This window comes from Cupressus sempervirens, chromosome 11 (genome assembly GCF_028749045.1).
Source record: "Cupressus sempervirens isolate cs-2001-9-10 chromosome 11, ASM2874904v1, whole genome shotgun sequence".
Classification (NCBI taxonomy): domain Eukaryota; kingdom Viridiplantae; phylum Streptophyta; class Pinopsida; order Cupressales; family Cupressaceae; genus Cupressus; species Cupressus sempervirens.
Genome location: NC_143128.1, coordinates 182,400,802 through 182,423,930, shown reverse-complemented (window position 1 = coordinate 182,423,930; position 23,129 = coordinate 182,400,802). Strand labels below are relative to the sequence as shown.

Here is a 23,129-nt window from a genome sequence, read left to right as displayed (position 1 = left end):
AATGCACTAAAGTAGCTAGGCACTAGTCATATAGTGGCATGCTAAGTTTTGGTGACTCTTGTTGGGACTGGTATGGCATATCCATTCCTACAGATATTCTGTTATAGGGGTATACTCATTCTTCTATATTACCTTCACTCCCAGGTTTTGGATCTGAGCTTTAATGAATTTAAGGGACCTGGATTTGAGCCTCTTGGAAATTGCAAAGGTCTCCAGGTTTGTCAGCTCTACAGTTCTCATAGCCTGTTGACATTCTTGTGCCAGCAAATTTAACTCGAAATTTAATAGGTGAGATTGAAATTGAAATTTAACTTGCTTTTATATATTTATTTGTAGCAGCAATTATATTTAGCAGGCAATCAGATTACTTCACTCACTGGGCTTCCAGAACTTCCAAATTTAGAGGTATTTACATTTTAATGTATTTTTCATGTGTTTGCATGCATGCAAACTATTTTCTTTCTTTAAAAGACTTTCTAGGCTTGATTTGTAACCCTTTTTCAAAGTTACCATTTTGTGTAAAATATCGCAATCCATCTTATTTCTCGATTTGATCTGTTAGTTTCTTTCAGTTGCACAAAATAAGTTGAAATCACTTGCAATGGCAAAACAGCCTAGGCTTCAGGTGTGTAATCTAAAATTGCCACCAATTTGAAACAAGGTTTAGTTTTAACATGGAGATTGCATTTTTGCTTGAATCTTAATTTGTTTTTGTCATCAAAGGTTTTGGCAGCAAGCAAAAATAAAATATCAACTCTGAAGGGCTTTCCATATTTACCTGTTCTTGAGGTAGGTTGCTTTACCTCTTTTGCTAAAGCCTAATTTCAACATAATTTTTCTTTTTTCCTTTCCTTGGTTACATTCTCCAATACCTGAAATCTAATCTTAGCTGCTAGTTCTTTTCGAAGACATGATTCTTAGCATTGTTTCTATTGTTCAGTCTATCCTTTTTTCTTTTAAGTATCAATAAGTGTTATTAACACGGAGTAAATTTTTGATTGTGTTTCTTAGCAGTGTTTGTGTAATTTAGTTTATCTTCAGTTTTTTTAGTATCAACAAGTGTTATGAACATGTAAGTTTTATACATCATTTTATTACTGTAGCACCTGCGTTTGGAGGAAAATCCTATTTTAGAAATGCCTCACCTGGAAGCAGCTGCCATATTGCTGGTTGGACCAACTCTCAAGAAGTTTAATGACAGAGGTATTGTGTAGATATGTAAATTCTATGCATACTCGCTGCAAAAAAATCTGCGGGCTAGAAATGCTAAGGATTCCCACAAGAAGCAGAGTACTAGTTTCTTGCTTTTTTTGGTCTTTTATGGAATCTATTTGCCAATTATTGTTATGCTAGAAGTATCTATTTGCCAATTAATCATTTATGCTAGACGTATCTATGTGCCAATTAATCTTTTATGTTAGAAGTATCTATTTGCCAATTATTGTTTCTGGGTTTGTACACTTGATATATCTAGTGTCCTAGATTAATTCTAATGTAAGAATTTCCTGTAGACCTCTCTGTTGATGAGCAAAAGCTTGCAAAGCTCTACCCTCCTCACACTGCTTTATGCATCAGAGACGGCTGGGACTTCTGTGGTCCTGATGAGGCTGCTGGTGAGCACTTGTTTCATCCCTCAACATTTTACATCTGAGTGTAAACAAACTGTATTAATTATAAATTCATCATTTTTGTATCCGGTTTCTTTCTACATGTTAGTGTGGTGGTATTGTTGTATGTATTTATTTGTATCTTTTGAATTTCAAACTGTATGGTCCAACTTATCTTGTTCCATTTTATATTTCTTTCACATGGTGGAAGCAAATAATGTGTTCATTCTCATGATTACAACTACACAAGGCTTTAGTATGCGCATTCTATTCTTAGTAGTGCACTGAATTGAATGGAAAATCTCCAGAAGCATGTTTCTGAAAATTTAGTCAAGTGATCTAGATCAACCGACAGCAACAGTATCTGTTAAGCTCGATGATTTCTTACAATTACATGTTGGATTGTTGTCAGGAATTAGTTCTTAAGCTAGTCATGTACCAAAATAGTTCACTGCTCCCTGGAAAGGTGTCTTCGGACATAGCAATGTATTCTGCACACTTCTTTTACATTAGGGCACCTGCTGTATTGAGTATGGGAATGACAGTAGATGCCCTCCTCAAGGATGGGGATTCCTATGCATGTCCCAAAACATGAAACTAAATATTAATGTTAATTTTATAGGATCGATTTCTGCAAATGTTATACCACTCCTGATTATTTGTGTGCTCCAAATGCAGATTTGAATGTTATTTAAATATCCGTAGAAGAGACATGTCTCTATGGTAATAAATTAATCATTAATTAGACAATATTTAAATATTAATATATAACATCTCTCTCTCTCTCTCTCTCTCTCTCTCTCTCTCTCTGTATATATATATATATATATATATATATATATATAATTAGATACATGAGGGTTTGTCTAATTGATGATTGATGATTAACCTATAAACATAGAAGGATAATCTCTAGGTCAATTCAATCTGACCAAAGCTACAACATTAACACTTCCTTTTAGTTAGAGAGAATTTTTATAGATTACATTATGCTCTCAAATGTATAGAGAGATATCATCTCAATATGATATTCTTGGAATGACATATTTAAGGATATCGACATATATCCATCAAGTTAGATGTTATCTTTTGATATCATGTGAAGTATGATTTAACAAGAAATATCAATCATATGATATTTATCATGCTTGTATTCTTTTGGTATGTGCATTGGCATCATGTTCATGATGCCTACCAAAAGAATATGTAATATCCTAGAAAGCATATGTGTTATCTGATCTCCGCCACACTCTAGGACAGCAATTGAATGTAGTCTATCAGATAACAATCATAATCTCAGCAACTAAAAGTAATATACTAGAAAGGATATGTGTTATCCGATCTCGAGTACACTTCGGGACAGCAATTGAATGTAGTCTATTACATTACAATCTTGATCTTAGAGACAATATATACTTCATTAACACAAGTATCATGATCTCTGACGCATTTTGGGACATGAATTTAATGTAGTATATCATGATACATTTATTATCATGGTCTTTGGCATATTTCGGGACAACAGCTTAATGTATTTTATCATGATAATAGATCAAAATCTCAAGCATAACAATTCAATGTAGTATCATGATCTCCAACACATTTCGGGACAACAACTTAGTGTAGTCTTTTGTGACAATAGATCAAGCCATTGTTAAGATTGCCACCTTACAATAGCGACCTCACAACACAAACATTGATGAAAGATCCTCACCTCATGATGTTTTCCAACAGAATCGTGTAGTAACTGACATGATATCCACCATGAACCAAGTCAGAAGGTGGATCCACCATAATTGCTCCTAGAGGGTGGAACAAGGGTTTTCACCTCAAACTTCTCACTCTTAATAATATTTTTCCATCCAAGGCTGCTTTTGATGGGATGGCAGACTTCCTCTGAATTTGATATCAACGTTTTGACCTCTTGACAACAAGTTGTGTCATGCATACCTAGTTCAACAAGTATCCTAATAGCATAAGGCCTTCGAGCCAAGGTGGTCTCTAATGAATTGTCATACGCCCTCTAGATCACAACTTCCTTGGAGCTACTGTCATAAGATTGAGTCTACACAATATTCGGTAGCATGGGTAAACTCCTAACCTTCTTTTCCTGCAAGAACATCCTCGGACAGAAAGGAAAAGATCAAGGCAAATAACTCTTATAGTATGTATAGAATTACAAATAAGAGAGAGACTACAATGGGTAGATAAATGTAACACTCAAGGATAAGAAATACTTATCTGCACATGAAGGTTCATAGACATTAAATTAGAAGTTGCCTTCTTAGATTATTTGAGAATAAAATATCTTTCCTCTTAAAGATGGTTCAAGTGGGAATGGAACATTGATTATCATTATCCCCCCACAATGTAAAATTCCCATTCATTGCATTTTATAGAGTCAGTACATTTGTTTTGGGAGTGAGCCTACAATCCGTCTGCGAACTCAACATATATGGACATGATCGTTTCCTTTGTAGTAGGCCCATAGGAACTCATATTAACTTATCTTAGTCTCTGCTCGATTCATTGACCAACACTAGATAACAAAAGGACTAGTATTCAAAGATTGATCAACCAATGTCTTGTTCACCGTGATGTTGAGGTAAAATGAGATGCCATAGTAGTATGTTGTAAAATTTTTAATAATATAAGTTTGTTTCTTATCTTATTTTCTTGTTAAATTTTTCCTTACCAAGTAAAAATTGATGGAAACTGATCTTGCTCTTATTCCCAAAGGAGTCATATTGTTGGCTGATGGGAAATCACACTTAGTGAACTTTAGCAAATTGGGAACTTGTTGGAGTTAGTTACTTTTCAAATTGTCATGTCCCTTGTGTGAAATTCTAATTGTGATATCCCATCCTTTTCACATCAATTTTGTGAAGTATTTGGGAGACAAAATTGCAATGATGAATCAAATAATCATTTGGCTTCTACTTCCGATTACTTGATTAAGAAACTAGGTGACAACCGCAAAAAGTATATATATATTGTTTTGCTTTTAAATTTAATTTGGCGCAATGTGTGGACCTTTGACAAGCATTTGAATTAAATTGTGGCATCATTACCTTTGTTGGGTTTTTCACTATAAGTGAATAGAAATAGGCCTAGGTTTTTTCATTGAATGTTTGGCGAAGTATCAACAATGTTTATTGTTATTATTCTGGCAACAAAAGGTAGTGAAAGTCTATCGAATGTTGGACTTCAGACATATTACAAGAAGATGAACATACTTTTGGCAGGTGTTCAATATTATTATTGTACATAAGTCATGCAACAATGCTATGGAAGGAGTAATTGGGTAAAATCATCAAACATCATTTACAGCTTCAGAATTTAAGAGATACGACATGCGTTTGATAGTATTCATATTGAAAATAAAATCAAATTCCGTATGGCAGAATGCATTTAGATAATTCTTTCCCACTAGTATTTACATATGCACAGTTAACTCCTGAGATACATAAATCTTTTCTTAATATGATAAAGAAGATATAGTGGCAGCAGTCAAAGATATTGAGTTGATTAAAGGCAACGATAATTTATTACTGCAGAAGCTTGTGTAATAAACGACATTACTTCTTCAAAATAATTGACAGGCAAGCATGACAAGTTGACTATTGGTGACCCATTCTCAAGGCAAGAAGTTTCCATTAACAATAAATTAAGTGGCAGCAATCAGATTTTTTTTCTCAAATAGGAATGATGGTCAAAGAATAATGTGTTAAAATAAAATATAAAACAAATGGGTGCAATTTTCTTAGGCAAGGAACATGCATGATTAAGGAAGAATTGCAATGATACAAGCCAAATACAAATGGTGCAATTAGTAAAGTAGGGGAGGCATTGATAGCCACGAGACGTGACTCTTAAGAAGTAATTTATCATTCCATTTTGTAAGATATCAGAAGACTGTCAGGAATAAAGGGCCAATATAAGGTCTAATAGATATACATGCTGTGCATTACATTTTAAATCAGTTGTGTTATATCTGTACATATATATTCATATTTATTTCTAAACCATTTGTAGTTAGTGCACTTCTAGTCATCCTTTAATCTTTCACTATTGCCCCTTAAGAGGATAGGATTGTGTTGTGTAGTGAGAGGCGGAGTGAATCCTCACAAGGCAGGTGAATCCCAAGATGGGATATGGACAAGGTCTTGAAGACTTTAAAGAGCTCACTTGTAGATTAGTGTCCAAGTGCCCTATGACAAGTAAATCCCCACCCTCCTTAGGGTTGATGTTTAGGACAGAAGTAATGAATTGGGGCTTAAGTATGTTTATTATCAAATGTATTATGAATCATTAAATGTTTAATCTAATTTAAATATGGAGTAAGGTATGTTTATGAGAAGAACCTCCTTATAGCAATATCGTGAGAATGCTCGAAATAACAGAATACAAAGTGATAGCAGAACTCAGAATAAATCTACTGATCGTAGGCCACTTCGAGGGGGTAACCTCCTTTGAGCAAGCTCAATACAATAAATTCGTCCGTGCCCATCAAGGGCCTCAACCTATTCTTATATACTGGGTACGATCTAGAAAAGTAATACTACCTATGCATGTGGGATAATAAAATAAACTCACGGGACGACTTACAAAGCATATGCGTCCAACAACTCTACTCTAACAAAATAAACAGAAGGAACACACAGGTTCCTAACATCCCCTCTCCCTTAGAAAAAAGCTTTGTCCTCAAAGCTTAAGGTGTGGAAATTGTTGTTGAATCTGAAGAAGGGGTTCCCAGGTAGCATCCTCAATGATTGCCACCGGCTCCAGGATAATGGATCCTTCCGTATCCATTTCAGGGAGAGTAGTTTGTGCTCTGACAGTGGTACCCAAAACTTTCTTTAGACAAGAAACATGAAAAACTGGATGAATGCGGGAAGAAGGAGGAAGTTCCAGTTTATAAGCAACTGAACCAATCTTCTGCAGAACCTGATAAGGCCCATAAAATTTTGGGGCCAGCTTATGACGCCCTTTCAGCTTTAGGGAGGATTGTTTGTATGGCTGTAGACGAAGAAAAACCATATCCCCAACTTGAAATGAGCGCTCAGAACGGTGTTGATCTGCTTGCTGTTTCATCCGATTACGGGCCATGTGAAGATTATCCTGTAAGGTACGAAGAATCTGATCCCTGCTGCGGAGAACTATGTCAACTGCCTGGACTGGTGAGCTGTTGGGAGTGTAGGGAAGGAGCACTGGAGGTGCCTGACCATAGACTGCTTCATATGGAGTCATTTTAGAGGCAGTGTGGTAAGAGGTATTGTACCACCATTCAGCTAAAGGGAGCCACTTGGCCCACTGATGTTGCTGTTCGGAAGTGAAGCAACGAAGATAAGTTTCCAAGCATTTATTGACAATTTCCGTTTGACCATCAGTTTGTGGGTGATAGCCCGAACTCATCTTCAGTTTGGTGCCAGTTTTCTGAAACAGTTCAGTCCAAAAATGACTGGTAAAAGTTGCATCACGATCAGAGACAATAGAAGAAGGGAGTCCATGAAGACGAAATATCTGGTCCATGAAGATTTGTGCAACAGAGGAGGCAGTATAGGGGTGGCTGAGGGCACAAAAATGACTATATTTCGAGAGACGATCAACCACAACCAAGATCACTGTCTTGCCACCGGATTTAGAAGCCCTTCAATGAAATCCATAGAAATATCAGTCCAAATCCGTGTAGGGATGGGCAATGGTTCGAGCAAGCCAGGAAGGAGGGTCGTTTCACCCTTGTGGCGTTGGCAAGTATCACATTCAGCCACCATCTGTTGAATCGTCTGTTTCATTCCTTTCCAAAAGAAGTTTCTCCTTGCTCACTCATAAGTTTTGAGGAAGCCTGAGTGCCCTGCTGAAGGAGAAGCATGGAGTTCATAAAAAATAGCCTGATGTAGAGCTGGGTTCTGAGGAAGCACTAGCCGACCCTTGTATTGAAGAGAAGCACCATCCCAAGAGTAATGTGGTATAGCAGAAGGATTATTGGCTAGCTGGTGAATGATTTGAGATAAAGAAGAGTCACTGTCATAGCCCTGCTAAACAGACGCTAACCAATTGGGAATGGGCTTAGAAATAGCGGAAAGGGAAGCTTGATTATCAAATGTGCGAGAAAGAGCATCTGCCACAATATTCTCCTTACCCTTCTTGTAGGTGATCTCATAATCATACCCCATGAGTTTGCTGACCCATTTCTGTTGTGTAGGAGAGGATACCCGTTGTTCCAGGAAGTATTTCAAACTTTGGTGATCGGTTCTGATGCAAAAATGACTCCCTAAGAGGTATGGCCGCCATTTCTGTACAGCATGCAAAATAGCCATCATTTCTTTTTCATAAGTAGAGAGGGCTAGATTCTTACCAGAGAGGGCTTTGCTAGTGAACGCAATAGGATGGTCATCTTGCAGGAGAACAGCACCCAATCCATTGCCGCAAGCATCACTCTCAATAGTGAAGGGTTTGGAAAAATCTGGCATCGCGAGAACAGGTGTACTGCACATAGCCTGTTTCAGTTGTTCAAATGCAGTCTCAACAACAGGGGTCCAGGAGAAGGCATCCTTTTTTAACAGAGCTGTCAATGGTGCTGCAATTTTCCCGTAATCTTTGACAAACTTGCGGTAGTAGCCAGTCAACCCCAAAAAACCCCGAAGGCTCTTGAGAGTTTTAGGATGCGGCCAAGTTTTCATGGCATCTATTTTTGTAGGATCCACCCGCACTCCATGGTGTGCAACAATATGCCCGAGATACTCCACTTCCTCCTGGCCAAACACACATTTAGATAGTTTTGCACAGAGTTGATGATCAGAGAGAAGTTGCAAGACAAGCTCCAGATGATGGAGATGCTCAGCCCAAGTTTTGCTATATATGAGGATATCATCAAAGAAGACTAGAATGAATTTCCGGAGGTATGGTCGAAATATGTTATTCATAACTGCCTGAAATGTTGAAGGAGCATTCGTGAGGCCAAAGGGCATGACTAAAAATTCATCGTGACCATCATGTGTGCGGAAGGCAGTTTTAGGTATATCCTCCTCATTAACCCGAATTTGATGATACCCAGAACGAAGATCTAACTTGGAGAAAAAATGAGCCCCATGAAGTTCATCAAGAAGTTCATCAACAACTGGAATGGGAAACTTGTCCTTTATAGTGAGATGATTAAGTGCTCGGAAATCAATGCAGAGTCGCCATGACCCATCTTTTTTGCGAACAAGCAGAACTGGAGAAGAAAAGGAACTGGTACTAGGGCGAATAATACCTTGCTTCAGTAAGTCACGGACAAGTATCTCGATTTCGGTCTTCTGATGAAATGGGTAGCGGTAGGGCCTGATGTTGGGCGGAACACTGCCAGGAAGGAGCTGAATACGGTGGTCCTCTGGACGAGAAGGAGGTAATCCCACAGGTTCAGCAAATATACCAGAATACTTGTCCAAAATGTGTTGGAGATCGGCAGGAGTGCTAGAGACTGCTGATGGCTGCATCTGAATGGAATGGAGCTGAGCGATGACACCATGTGAATTCTTCTTAAGAAGTTTTTCCATACGGTGTGAACTGATGATGCTGAGAGACCCTGGTTGTAAGCCTTTCAAAGTGTGTTGGTGCCCCTTGGCTGAAAACTGCATCCAAAGTTCAGCAAAATCCCAGAGAATGGGGCCAAGAGTGCGTAACCATTGGGCACCCAAAACCACATCACAGCCACCTAAGGGTAAGGCAAACATGTCAGAGCGCATGTTATAATCTCCAATAGAGAGACGCACATTGCGACATTTCCCTTTACAAGGTAAAGTGCCCCCATTGGCAATCATGACTTCAAAGCTAGAGCAGGGATGGATAAAGCAATCAGCCTGTTTGGCTATTCGTGGATCAATGAAGTTATGAGTGCTACCAGAATCAATGAGTATAGTAAGAGGGATCTTCTTGAAGAAACCCTGGACCCGCATGGTTTGTGGAGTAGTGACTCCTGCCAAAGCATGGACAGATATCTCTGGTGGAGCTTCTGGGGAAGGAGGTTCAGGCTGGTGAGGCTCAACCTCAGCATCCACTGTTTCCTGAGCATCTACATATTCTTCCAGTTCCGGTGGAGAATCCACATCCAAGAGATAGAGCTTTTGCTGAACACATCTATGGCCCCGAGACCATTTCTCATCACAATTATAACAAAGCCCTTTGTCTCGCCTAACTCGCATCTCTGTTTCAGACAAGTGCTTGATCGGAGTAGTTCTGGGAGCTGGTATGACTGGAGGGTTGTGAGAACCTGTATTTCTGAATGGAACAAAATTAGATCTGGAGCGTTGTAGAGCACTAATCTTGTCTTCCGCTAACTTAGCCAACCCAAGGGCTTCCATCATTGTAGTAGGTCGAAACATTTTGACTTCTGAGCGAAGTGCATCCTTCAGACCACTGACAAAACAACTACGGAAGAATTCATCAGACAAGCCCTCTGTGTGATTAGCTAATTTTTCAAACTCTGTCTGGTATTCTCTTACAGTGCCTGTTTGACGCAGTTTAGTGAGTGCTCCTGTGAAATCATCAAAGGAACTAGGGCCAAAGCGCTCCAAAATGAGGGTGCACAATTCGCTCCACGTTGGGCCTACATTAGCCTTGATGTACCAACGGAACCATTGAAGAGCTTCATGTTCCAAATGAAAAGATGCAAGGGAGACTTTGTGGTTATCCAAAGTATTATGCAAGCTGAAATACTGCTCTGCCCTATAGATCCATCCAGTCGGATCAGAACCATCGAAGCGTGGAAAATCAAGCTTTGGTCCACGGAAATTGCCAGAAGAGGACCCAGTATCTCCTGAATGGTTTCGGCTCATGGCTGACTGCTGAAAGTTAAGACCCAGAATTTTGTCATCCAGATCTTGAAGTCTGGTTTTGAGGGATGCAATTTCCTCTTCCATGATTTTTGCTCCTGTACGCGTAACAACCATAAAACAAGGTTTTTTTTTTTTTTGAAATGGGTAGAAGATGAGAAACAAAAACTTTTTTAGTTACAGCAAAATGAGGAATTGAATCTTGTGGCTTAGTTTGGTGGCGATTGGATGAGAGGTGAAAAAGATAGGGCAAACCCTAAAATTAGATAAATGAGGGATTTAGGGCTTTGATATGTAAAATTTGGGGTTGGGTCGCCAAGGAAGGAAGTATGCGAAATGATATTGCAGACATTCTGCGGAAGTATGAGCAGAAACAGAAAGCAAACAAGGAAGCTACGACTAAAAAACAGAAAAATTTTTACTCTTTTTTTTTTTTGTTTTTTTTGTTTTTTTTGTTTTAGCACAGTCGACTTAGAAAAATTCACCCACAGACAGAACAACTGAAAAGAGTTATTGCAATAACAAGAGATATTAGAAGTGAGAGGAACCTGAAGGCCACGACAGAAAAAAATTTGATGTAATTTCCACCCAGCGAGCCCAAGAGAGTGCTCTGATACCAGATGAGAAGAACCTCCTTATAGCAATATCGTGAGAATGCTCGAAATAACAGAATACAAAGTGATAGCAGAACTCAGAATAAATCTACTGATCGTAGGCCACTTCGAGGGGGTAACCTCCTTTGAGCAAGCTCAATACAATAAATTCGTCCGTGCCCATCAAGGGCCTCAACCTATTCTTATATACTGGGTACGATCTAGAAAAGTAATACTACCTATGCATGTGGGATAATAAAATAAACTCACGGGACGACTTACAAAGCATATGCGTCCAACAACTCTACTCTAACAAAATAAACAGAAGGAACACACAGGTTCCTAACAGTTTATTATCAATGGGACTTGGCAGCCTCCTTGTAAGGGACTATAAAGGTTAAGATTCCATTTCCAAGCACAATCCAAACCCTAGTTGGGAATTTTAGGGTAAATCAAGTAAATTCCCCTAGTAGGAAATGTTACAAAAGTACACTTTGGATGTAGCTGCTTGGTGGTCTCGGTGATTGCTTCAACATTTTTGTCACTTAAAATATTAAATAAATTGGTTGTTTATGAACACTTGTGAGATAAATGTAATGAGGCTTGAAATGGTTCAATGCATGTGTGGTAGAAGCTCGAGCAACCTTTGAGAAGGTTGGTTTAATTTTATTATTTTTGTTAATTTTCTCTATCAGATTTATTGCTTTAATACACTGATTGTTTTCAATAGCTGTTCAAGCTTTAAGAAGAATATATATATATATATATATATATATATATATATATATATATATATATATATATATATATATATATATATATATATATATATATATATATATATATATATATATATAAAGTACTTATAAACTTGTTTAACTATCTAACCGTAACAATTTGTAGAACTCACTACAAATGTCACTTCAATGCTAGGTCAAACAGTACAATTGAATCGAAAGGCATCGATCAGAAGTTTAAGGGCGACTTGATTTTTGAACAAGAAAGGTGACCTGAAATAACACTATTCCAAATGCGTACAGTCACTGCAGATTCCAAGTACGCTCAGTAAAAGTGTTTGCTACAGCTATGTTTAATGTTGAGCGTTCAATGACATTGTAATAGATTGGGTTCCATGCTCACACTGCGCACTAAGGAATTTGATAAAATGTGTTTTTTCTGGACATAACTCAGCCCGTGCAAATGTATTAAATAGAAGTGAACATAAAATGAGTCACGTCCACGAATGGACATGTGTTCCTACATGGGAGACACGTCCATTCGTTGATGTGTCTCCTCCAAGTACACTCCACTTAACAAAGGCGCAGGAGCAAATATTAACATGACCCACATCATCTTGATATGTCAAATCATGGGGTTCACCAAGTCATAGTCAACAAGATGAAACATTATGAGCAAGAGGTAAAACATGCCCGATCGAGCTTATTGAAATGATTTGACAATTATAAAAAAAGTTATATATATATATATATATATATATATATATATATATATATATATATATATATATATAAACGAAACTTTAAATTATAATAATTGTTATTATTATATAATATTATTGATATATATTATAATGAGATTTATATATTACTATATATATAATATATATATCTATATCTATATTTATATATTGGTTGGAAACTTGCAAAATTTGCCTAGTTTTCTAATGGGAATTTTGACTTTTTTTCAAGCATCAGGGCTTGTTTTCTGGTAGATGTTTAGGGTTTTCTTCAACTTTGCAAACTTCTAGTTTTTGTGACTGCTTTTAGTATTTGATGACCTTTTCAGCTATCTAATGTCATCCTCTCTGTGAGTTAGATTATGTGGCATCCTCTTCAACTTTTTGTATGGAACAAAATCTTCTCCTATCTTAATCTTATGTTTTTAGTTTGGAACCAAATCTTCTCCTTGTGAGCCAGATTGTGTAGCATTCTCCTCAACTTGATGTGGTCTTCACTTCAGACAAGTGTTCAATTGTTGAATGTGAAACTTGCACTATTGTGGGTGTTGGCATTAGGGATCATGGTTTGTACGTACTTATGGATTCAAACGATTCTCTTGAGAATGCCTTTCTAAGTTTGTAGTTAAATCATCTTCCATCAATAGTCTCTGTCATGAATAGTATGGTCGCTTGAACATTTAGTATCTAGTTGAACTTGTTTGTGTAACACCCCGCTCGATAACCTAAGAGAAATAACCTAACATGATTCAATGTTTATCGAATTATTTTTTTAAAGTTTAAAAAACATCAAAGTAACAATGCGGAAGCAATATACAAATACACAACAATCACACATATGCAATTACAATATGGATTTCATTCTTCAAGGGTTACTTCGCGTTGAGTCACATTTAAGAAAGTTTTTAACAATTGGTTTAAATCTTCAGTGCATGTTCATGAATCATAAGGAAATAACAGATATATCATCTCATAAGCAAATGCATAAGTACAATTGATATAATGAAAATACATCCAATGAATAACATCCACTACACATGTCACAGGGTATGCGAGAATAGATACAAATACATCGGAATACAAGATACATGATAACATACATACATCAACTGAATAGAAGTCTCCAAGATAGAAATAAGAATGATAATAGTACAATTGCATCCATGGACATCCAACATTTGTCAAACTGAGGGGGACCCAAATGGTAAGAAGACACTACCTCTTAACTGCGTGGTCACCTAGTTAGGCTTCCACTCCCACCGTGCAGGGAAGATAATGAACGATCCACAAATGGCTAATCAAACTATAAAACAATCCTAGGCAAGGAATCTTGATAGCCACATCTACCTCAAGCGTAACACAAACTACTCAAGAAGAAGATATAATCAAAATCAAAAGGACACTCATTTCAATACCAATATCACACATTGAGTCAACATCCAAATACCAAATACAATACAATATCAAATCAAGATAATGTCAATGAAAGATATCCACCTTAAGTCAAAGGCCACATGTCCAAGAATAACAATCAACAGATAACAACTGTCATCAATAAAAGTAAACCACCAGTCACCAACTCCACCAATAAAAACACCACCAATGAATAACTGACATTCATCAATAAAAGTCAACTGTCAACAATAACTGACATCCAATCAATAAGTAATAACTCACAATAAATACACCATCAAAAGTATCATCCAACAAGTACACCACCAGAGGCAAATATAAAGAAAACGTGAAGGAGACCCAGGCTGCATATGAGGGAGTGTCATCACATGGTTAAACTACTTGAGTTACCCTGGACTGGTCTCTCATTAGACCCTAGACCCTCAAGCGTTGAGTTACCTTGGATTGGTCACTCTGGACCCCAAACCCTCAACATGACACATGCAGAACCAGAATACCTTCTCATGAAGACGAGGAAAATTCATCATACCTCTCACTAGGTATCATCCCATTCCCATCCTTAGCCTATACAAGCACTGAAGACATGGGTGAGGCAATATCTTTAACTTATCTTTTTAATGTGTGTCTAAATATTTTAAATTACTATATTATCACCTATTATACAACTTACAATGAGTTACCTTGGCACCCACTTTGGGCCCCGACCCCCATTGCAAGCCACTCCCATAGACGTGCACCTAGACTACCTTTCCAAAACTCACAAATCACAATTGTTTCCCAAACCACAAAACAAATACTGATCGAATTTGGTTCCTTAATAGGCAACCCGAAAATAACATTGGTTATCAAAATCCAAGTCATCATAAATGCTCATCAAAAGATCTCATAAAATAAATCTCAATTCAATCATAAAGTACATCATGACATCTAGTCAAATAATCATTACAGAATCTCTAAAATGAATTTGGTGCACATCCTAACTTGGCCAACTAAATAGCCACAAAGAAAACCATCACAAAATTAAACATCACAAGACTATAAATAGAATATAAGAAAAGACCTAGTTTTCAGCCGTATGATTTAATTCCATCAATAAGTTTTTCTTTTCAAAATCTACGACATAATTCTTTATTGAAAAATTAATACAATAAATTAACAGGTATTATGCAAGCACTTAAGAAGACACAAAGTAGACAGATATTTCAGTAAAATTCTACAATGGGTTTTCAAACTCTACCTCAAAACCATAGCTAAAATTCGAGACAATCTGTGAACTCATGCAAATCCAAACCCTCTGAAATTTTCAACAATTCTTTTGCTCCAATTCCAAATTTTGCTCTCCAAAACCTGTCTCTCAAATGAACTACCAACCCCCTTATAAAAAACCATAACCTAACTAGGGTTTCTGATCTCCAATATTTTAAAAACCACTAACTTTATTAAATAATAATATTTTTTATTATTTAATCATTTCATGCACACTTAAAAGAACTTTTTAATTAAAATAATCTATTATTTTCTTTTTCTCCACTTTATTAAATAGTGCAAGCACTATTTAAAACGTAGTTTATTATTAAAATTAATAATAATTAAAGTTCATTATTAAATGCAACTCTAATTTAATTATTATTAATTAAATAGTTATAATAAAACAATATCAAATCTTTAATCTTTTAATATTTTATTTCTCGTTTTAATGCAACTTCTTAAATTAAATCTTTTAAACTGAAGCACACATTTGATTAATTAAATATCATCATATTTTAATTTTTCTTTGACCAATTTTTCAAATTAGACTTTCAAATTAAGTCTTTTAAATTAAAGCACATATTTTATTTTTTTAATTAATTAAATATTCTCATATTCTTATATTTTCTTTTTAATCAAATAATATTTAATAATTTTCAATATTATATGATTAACTCAAATATTATAATTAAATCATTTACCAAACAAATCACATAGGCAAATCCACATAAAAGCAACATTACCAAAACTGACCAAGACTCAAAATTAAACAACACAGACAAAGACAAACTCATGGATTTATAAAGGGTGGAAAGTCAGTTACGAGTTCTTGCAGGACAAGTATTTAGGCTATGATTGGGATTGGACCTGATCATTATCTCGTCATTCTTACCATTGAGTTATTGCGATATGGCACGCTCATCTTGGCAATTCAAGGAAGTTGATGCTTGGTACTTGCAAATTTGTATAAAATACGAGCATGTGCATGTGCATATATATCTAAGCTAAATAGACAATGGTTGGGAGTGGTACATCATGTAGATCTCGACCAGTAGGTGACTACGACTCCCTCCCTCAACCATATTAGGCACGCTAAACATAAATGTAAAACAGACACAGATACCATACACATGCAAGTATGGGGTAAATATAATAGTAAATTCTAAATATAAATAACATCATATTCTAACATAAATATCTCATCATCGTGAGGACATAATAAACATTTTTCTAAGACAGACCATATGACATCATCATAAACACCATATGACATCATCATAAAAATAATTTCATTAACTAACTAAGAGCAATTAAAGCATCATCACTGCAAGTAGGAAATTGTTATAACCTAACATAATCAATTACTCAACATATCAAAGTATTGCATTTCAAATATCAAATAAGGGCTAACACATCTATAGAAGAGTCATATAGAATTTTAACAATTTAGTCTACAATGATAGCAAAGGAGGGGTATAACAGTTTGGAAGGATCTAGTTCTTGGCTTACTTGGGATGTAGACTCAACATTATCGAGTTTGTGGAGCTTGGCAAAAAAGGAAGCAACATTGGACACTATTCAAGGATGTTGACTCATGGTGAGCCTCAATTGGTGTTGTAGTTGGTTCACCCTGATGTATGTGGTCCAATAAATAAATCTTCTGTTATTGGTGCCAAGTATTTCTTGCTTTTTGTTGATGATTTCAATTGTAAAATGTGGGTGTACTTTATTAAACAAAATAAGATGCTTTTAGTATATTCAAGAAGTTTGAAGCCCTAGTAGAAAAAGAGCCTAGCTGTTCCATAGTCACTCTTTAGGTCAAATAATGGGGAGCGGTGTTTCTTCTAATGCTTTCTTCTACTTCTGTGATACCTATGACATCAAATGCTAATTAACCACCTATGACACTCAACAAAACTGTGTTATTGAATGTTGAAACTGCACTATAATTGAATTATATGAAATTGCATAATTAAAGCATCTAATTAATTTCATTAAAATAATCTATTTAAATTGTGCATTTGCACAATAGTAAAAGATTACTACAAGAACGATGTAAATATTTGCAGCGCAATCACATCACAAGGAAATATCATCAAGGTTGCATCCATTAGGATGACTTATAGAAATCAAATGGGAGAGGCACTACATTTCAGATTTGTCAAAGAGCAAAGAGAGTATCTTCTAATTTAGGGTTGTATGAACCAATGCCCATACCTTCCAGGCAATGGGAGAGTGTGAGCATGGATTTTGTACTTGGCCTTCCAATGACTCCAAGGGGTTTTGATAGTGTCTTTGTCATTATTGACAAATTTAGTAAGATGACCCATTTTGTGCCTTGTACATGTACCAATGATGCATCTCATGTAGCAGTTTTGTTTTTCAAGGAGGTTGTTAAAATACATGGTTTGTCTTTATCCATTATCATTGATATAGACTTTGAATTAGTTGGCCATTTCTGATGCACATTGTAGAGAAAACTTGGCACACAACTATCCTTCTCATCTGTCTACCATCCTCAAACTGATGGTGAGACAGAGGTGGTTAATAGGTTTTTAGGCAATTTGTTGAGATACCTAACCAAGGAACATGGCATGGCTTGGGATTGGGTCATTAGTCAAGTAGAATTTGCATTCAATGACTTTGTCAACAAGAGCACAGGGAGGAGTCCTTTTGAAATAGTCTATGGCTATCATCCTAGGGGATTGTTGGAACTCAAAGATTTGCCGGGAATTGAGAAGAGGAGTGCCCAAGGAGAAGACTTTCTTACTGCCATCAAGGAAGTACATGAACAGGTGAGGAAAACTTTAGAGGAGAACACCTTGAAATATAAAAACAGGGTTGATCAAAGGAGAAGGGAATTCCAAATTAGAAAAGGAGATTTGGTCATGACATTCCTCAAGAAGGAGAGGTTACCTAAAGGACAACCCATTAAGTTATTGAAGGAGAGGTTGCCTAAAGTACAACCCATTAAGTTATTAATGAAGAAGATAGGGTCTTGCAAGGTGTTTCATAAATTTGGGCTTAAAACCTATGAAATTGAACCACCCAAAGGTTTGGGAATTTCCCCCATCTTCAATGTTGTAGACTTGTTCCCTTACAGGCCACTACGAGTTACAAATTGTGAAGATCAGTTGGAGAAAATAGAAGATGACGTGGAACGGGTCATGGACCTTCCACATATCAAGCCAATGCAATTGGAAATTATTCTTGACACAAAGATCATCAAACAAACCAGGAGGGGTACCTATAATGAATACTTGGTGAAATGGGCAAGACTTTTAGAATTAGAGGTAGTTTCGATGAACAAAGCAACTATCATCAAATATGGTACCTCTCTGCAACAACTTGAAACTCAGGGACTTGAGTTTTGTTTGTCTCGAGGAGTATGGTGTAGGCGCACACTTCTACATCATGGGTGATTAAGGATCAACTCAATTTTATCTTTCTTACACTGTAATTAGACATTTTGCCACACTTTGTAACTTGTTTATGACCCATTTCTTGTAATGGCCCCATTATGCACAGTTGAGCAACAATGGTCAACTTTGGTCAAACCATGATTAGAAGGGTTCTAGGATGTTAGGAAGTCATTTTTGATTGATATGTAATGTTTTAGATTGATTAGGAAGCCAAGTTGCACAATTGAGCCTAAAATGCAAAAAGTTGTCATTTTGTTACAAAACTTTGTCAACTTTTGCAAATTGACCTTTCAAGACTTTCTGTTTCGGCTGGTTGTGAAATTACGCTCAACTATTTGACTGACGTCATCGTATCCTCGTAACAATTAGCAAACAAACTATCAGAACCCCTAGGAAGCTATGCCTTCGACCTGATTGGAACAATTGAACAAGGCATGATTTAAGCCTTTTGATCGATGAATGATGTAACTTGGGTGGTTGAATGCAGTTTGAAGGAGCTTGGTGCTGATCAATACAGTTTCTATTGGATTATCTTGCATTGAATGTGTTGGTGTAGATATTTGTGCATTGTGTTCCTTAATTTTTGAACATGTAATGGTAGATGTGAGTTAGTCCTTCATTGAAACTGATTTGAACTCATTTGAGTTAGTCCTTCATTGAAACTGATTTGAGTTAGTCCTTCATTGAAACTGATTTGAACTCATTTGATCAATCAAAGAAGTTATAAGGGGTTCTGTGCAAACTAGTCTGAGAGTCTATATACAACGAGGGTTTCACAAACAAATGAATTATGCTTGATATTTGATGCAGAACATCTTACAAATCAACCAATAAGTTGGATACATGCTGATCCCTTCAAAATCTATTAAATAAATTCCATAATTTTGAGGCATCTTATGAGGTAAAACTAAATATATTTCAACCCAAGTTAATGCATACTTCACCATTCACATGGTTTGACTTCTATTCGAGAGTATATTATTCATAACTTTTAATCTTGAACTTTTCTTGCCAAAACCTTTGATGAAAGTTTTCCAAATTAGGAATAATAAAACATATCCAAAGCTGAGCCAAAAATAATAAATCCATTACAAGTTATAGTCTCTGCATGTAGACCCATTTTATCTATCATAAATCAAAAGTAAAACCAGTTACCTTGCCTAGGGAATCCAATAACTTCCTCAAAATGACTCCAAATGAAACCAAACCAATTTCACATTTATCCTCTATGAATCTATTTTCATAATATGTAAGCCATTAATTCTTACAACTCATACATCGTTTTAGAAGCACATATCATTGTCAGCAACTTCAATGGAGATCCTTAATGACCAGTCTTTACTCAATTACACATAACTTACACAAATCTGAATGAAAATGACTCAAACCAATTGGAAACGCAAGCTAGTTCACATATCTTTCTAATTAATATAAATAGAATTCCTGTTTCATCCAAATGTGTCCGTACCAAATATTGCAATCCGACTGTAGTTGGGCATCCTCAAATCTGCAAATAACCACTTTTACCAAAATGATCGTAACTTCTTCAAAACTTAATGAAATTGCTCCAAACCAAAAAGAGAAAGAATATTATTCATCCTACTATTCAAATCTACAGAATATACATGGATTCCAGGCTGTAAATGGTCGTACAAGACCTGAAATCGACACAAAAACAGTTAACACCAATCAAAATAACAAGTTCTTAAGAAATCAATTGATTCAAAATAATCTCTTCTTCTCATTTATTCATCTCTCTTTGGAACAGCCAATACAATGCTTTTATAGTGGTTGTGGTGGTTTACAACTTTCCAACCACCATTTAAACCAACCCATTACATTCTTTTAACCCTTTTGCATTTTTGACAACATTTTATGAACTTTATGCACGTTTGCATTACAAATTTCATATAAATCCAACCTAGACCAAAATTATGACTCAAATGAATTTAGATGGATACAAATAGATCCATTCACCTATTAAATAAACATTTTGACATTATTGATCATTTTAAGACCTCCTTTTACAATCTTGACAACTTATTACAAATGGCTTCTCTAGCCTTTACATCTTGACTTAAAAGACTCAAATACATTATAAATGGCTCAAATGAATTTAAATATATCACATAAGATATATTATCCTCCTTGTGTTCTTGTTTCTTAGGTGCTCTTGCACCAATATTCCACCATATAAAACTCAAGTTTCTTGTGGGGATGATAGGTTATCCATTGTGCCATAGAATGCATTTGGTTTTGAATTAGTACCCACAAACCTTGAATTTTGTCATGATGGCCTAGGCTTGGCATTCAATGGTGACAAGCCAGACTTGAAGGGAAAATTGATGTTGTAGAACCTTATAAGATGGTTAAAGCTGAAATGATGTTCTTAGTCATGGGGGAAGACTGAATCAAATGGCGTTTTGCACTGACCAATCCATCTAATAGTTGCTTTATCAAACCCTCACCAATTAAGGGTTTGTAAGTCAGTTTGGCTCATTTTTGGTTAACATGGAAGATGATAAAACCCAATGCCCAATTTGTGAAGTTTCTTAGTTCCTCTAGAAGGGTATCTAAATGCCAAATGTGTTTAGAGGGCTATTGGGGTGGATTTGGAGTAAAACTAAATTTACCCAATTTTGAGGCCTAATTGTTTTAGGTGTGTTTTAGGCCTAATTGTACTAAGTTAGTGTGTGCGCTTTTGTGTATGTTGCCAATTGAACCAGAATGAGCAGAATGTTGGCATGGAGTATGAGGGACACCCACACACTCTACGCACACTCTAGATGCTTGTTGAAAGATCCTAATTTGCAAGTGAGGAGAATTACCTAAGAAAGACTTTTAGGGGGGAAGGGTTTCTTATAAGGGATGTTGAACCCAACTTGTAGACCAGATTGCTCTAGTGAAGAGAGGGCCTTAAAGGGTTGCCTAGGAGCAAGGTTGAAGAGAAGACTCAACCTTGGAAGGGTTTGAGTGAATAGGACCAAGTTTGGTGCCTAGATAAGATAAGATAAGATTATTAATGTCCAACAGAAGACCACAAAGGGTCTATGGGACTAAGAGTTACAACCATGAAGCTGACAGTAGCAAGAGCACCAAATGGTGTCAGAGAAAAGTGAAACAAGAAACAAGAAACAAGAATACAAATCGAGAGATTAACCTTAAGAATTCTTGAGGAATACTGTGGCACTTTGCATCACTTTTTGATCTTCCTCCAAGGAAGAAGCCCATTTGCCGTAAATGGGTGTATAATGTCAATTACAAAGCTAACGAAACACTTGACAAGTATTAAGCTTGTCTTGTTGCTAGGGGATTTTTAGGAGACTTCTGCTCCTATAGCCAAAATGAGTACCGTATGGCTCATACTTGCCTTAGTTGGTCGGTTTGGTTGGAAAGTACATCAGATAGATGTTAGCAGTACCAACCTCAATGATGGGTTTTAGGAATAAGTCGAAATGGTGCAATCTCTTGTTTTCAAGGTTGCTAGAAAAGCACTAGGTGTGTAGATTGGTGAAAGCACTCTGCGCCTTGAAACAAGCTTCTCGGGCTTGGTACATCACAATCGACAAGTACCCTACAAATAATGGATTTTAGAGGTGCCCATCTGATCTTCATCTTTTGTCAAAAACACTGATGGTAGTATTCTTCTTTTTGTCTATTTTAATGACCTGATTATCATTGGTATTTTGACATTTTTAATCAGTTAGATCAAATAGAGTTTGTGTCAATCCTTTGACATGATAGATTGGGGATTCTGCACTATAGTTTAGGTGTTGAAGTTTGGGAGATTGAAGGATGTATCTTCTTATCTAAGTTTGAGTATGCTCACAGTTTGCTGGACATGTTTTGGATGCAAGATTGCAAATTTTCATCCACACCTATGGAGAAAGAGCTGAAGTTGACAGCCAAATCAGACTCACAAGTGGTGAGTGAACCAACATTCAAGTAATTGGTGGGCAGCCTCATCTACCTTATTGCTACAAGGCCTAATTTCAGTTTTGTCGCGAGTTACATTTCATGCCTCATGAGAGCCTCCAAGGATAATCATTGGGTAGAAATGAAGTGTGTGTTGTGTTATGTGAAGGGCATTTTTATTTATTTTGGGCTTCTGTACAATAGAAGTCACAATCGTAGACTTATTACTTTTACAGACTTAGATTGGGTAGGTTCCATTGATGACAAAAAATCAACATTTCGGTAGGTACTTAGTTTAGGATATGGTGCAATCACATGGTCTAGTAAGAAGCCATGAGCAATGACTCATTCCTTGACAAAAAATGAGTTTTGAGGAACCTTTAAAACAGCTTGTGTGGCAGTTTGGCTTTAGAGGATGCTTTCAAACATATGTAGATGTCTCTAGCAGATCCTACTCCTCTTTACTGTGACGATCAAGGGGTGCTCAAACTAGCCAAGAATCCAGTCTTTCGCGAGAGAAATGAGCATGTTGACCTTCATGTATTTTGATTGGGCAAAGTGGTTAAATATTGATCAATTTAATAAATGAATGTTTCAACTCTAAATGAGATAGTAGACAATCTCACCAAGTCTTCGATCTT

General features: G+C 36.4%; 1 protein-coding gene across 1 annotated transcript in view; it reads left to right on the top strand.

The window, feature by feature from the left end:
* Positions 1–23,129, top strand: part of AIR9 (Outer arm dynein light chain 1 protein) — a 131,180-nt gene that overhangs the window by 39,379 nt on the left and 68,672 nt on the right. Inside the window, exons 6-11 of the mRNA XM_089808599.1 lie at positions 145–216; positions 340–405; positions 563–625; positions 724–789; positions 1,104–1,203; positions 1,512–1,613. Of these exons, the coding sequence (XP_089664725.1) occupies positions 145–216; positions 340–405; positions 563–625; positions 724–789; positions 1,104–1,203; positions 1,512–1,613 (469 nt within the window). The remainder of the gene's footprint in view (positions 1–144; positions 217–339; positions 406–562; positions 626–723; positions 790–1,103; positions 1,204–1,511; positions 1,614–23,129) is intronic.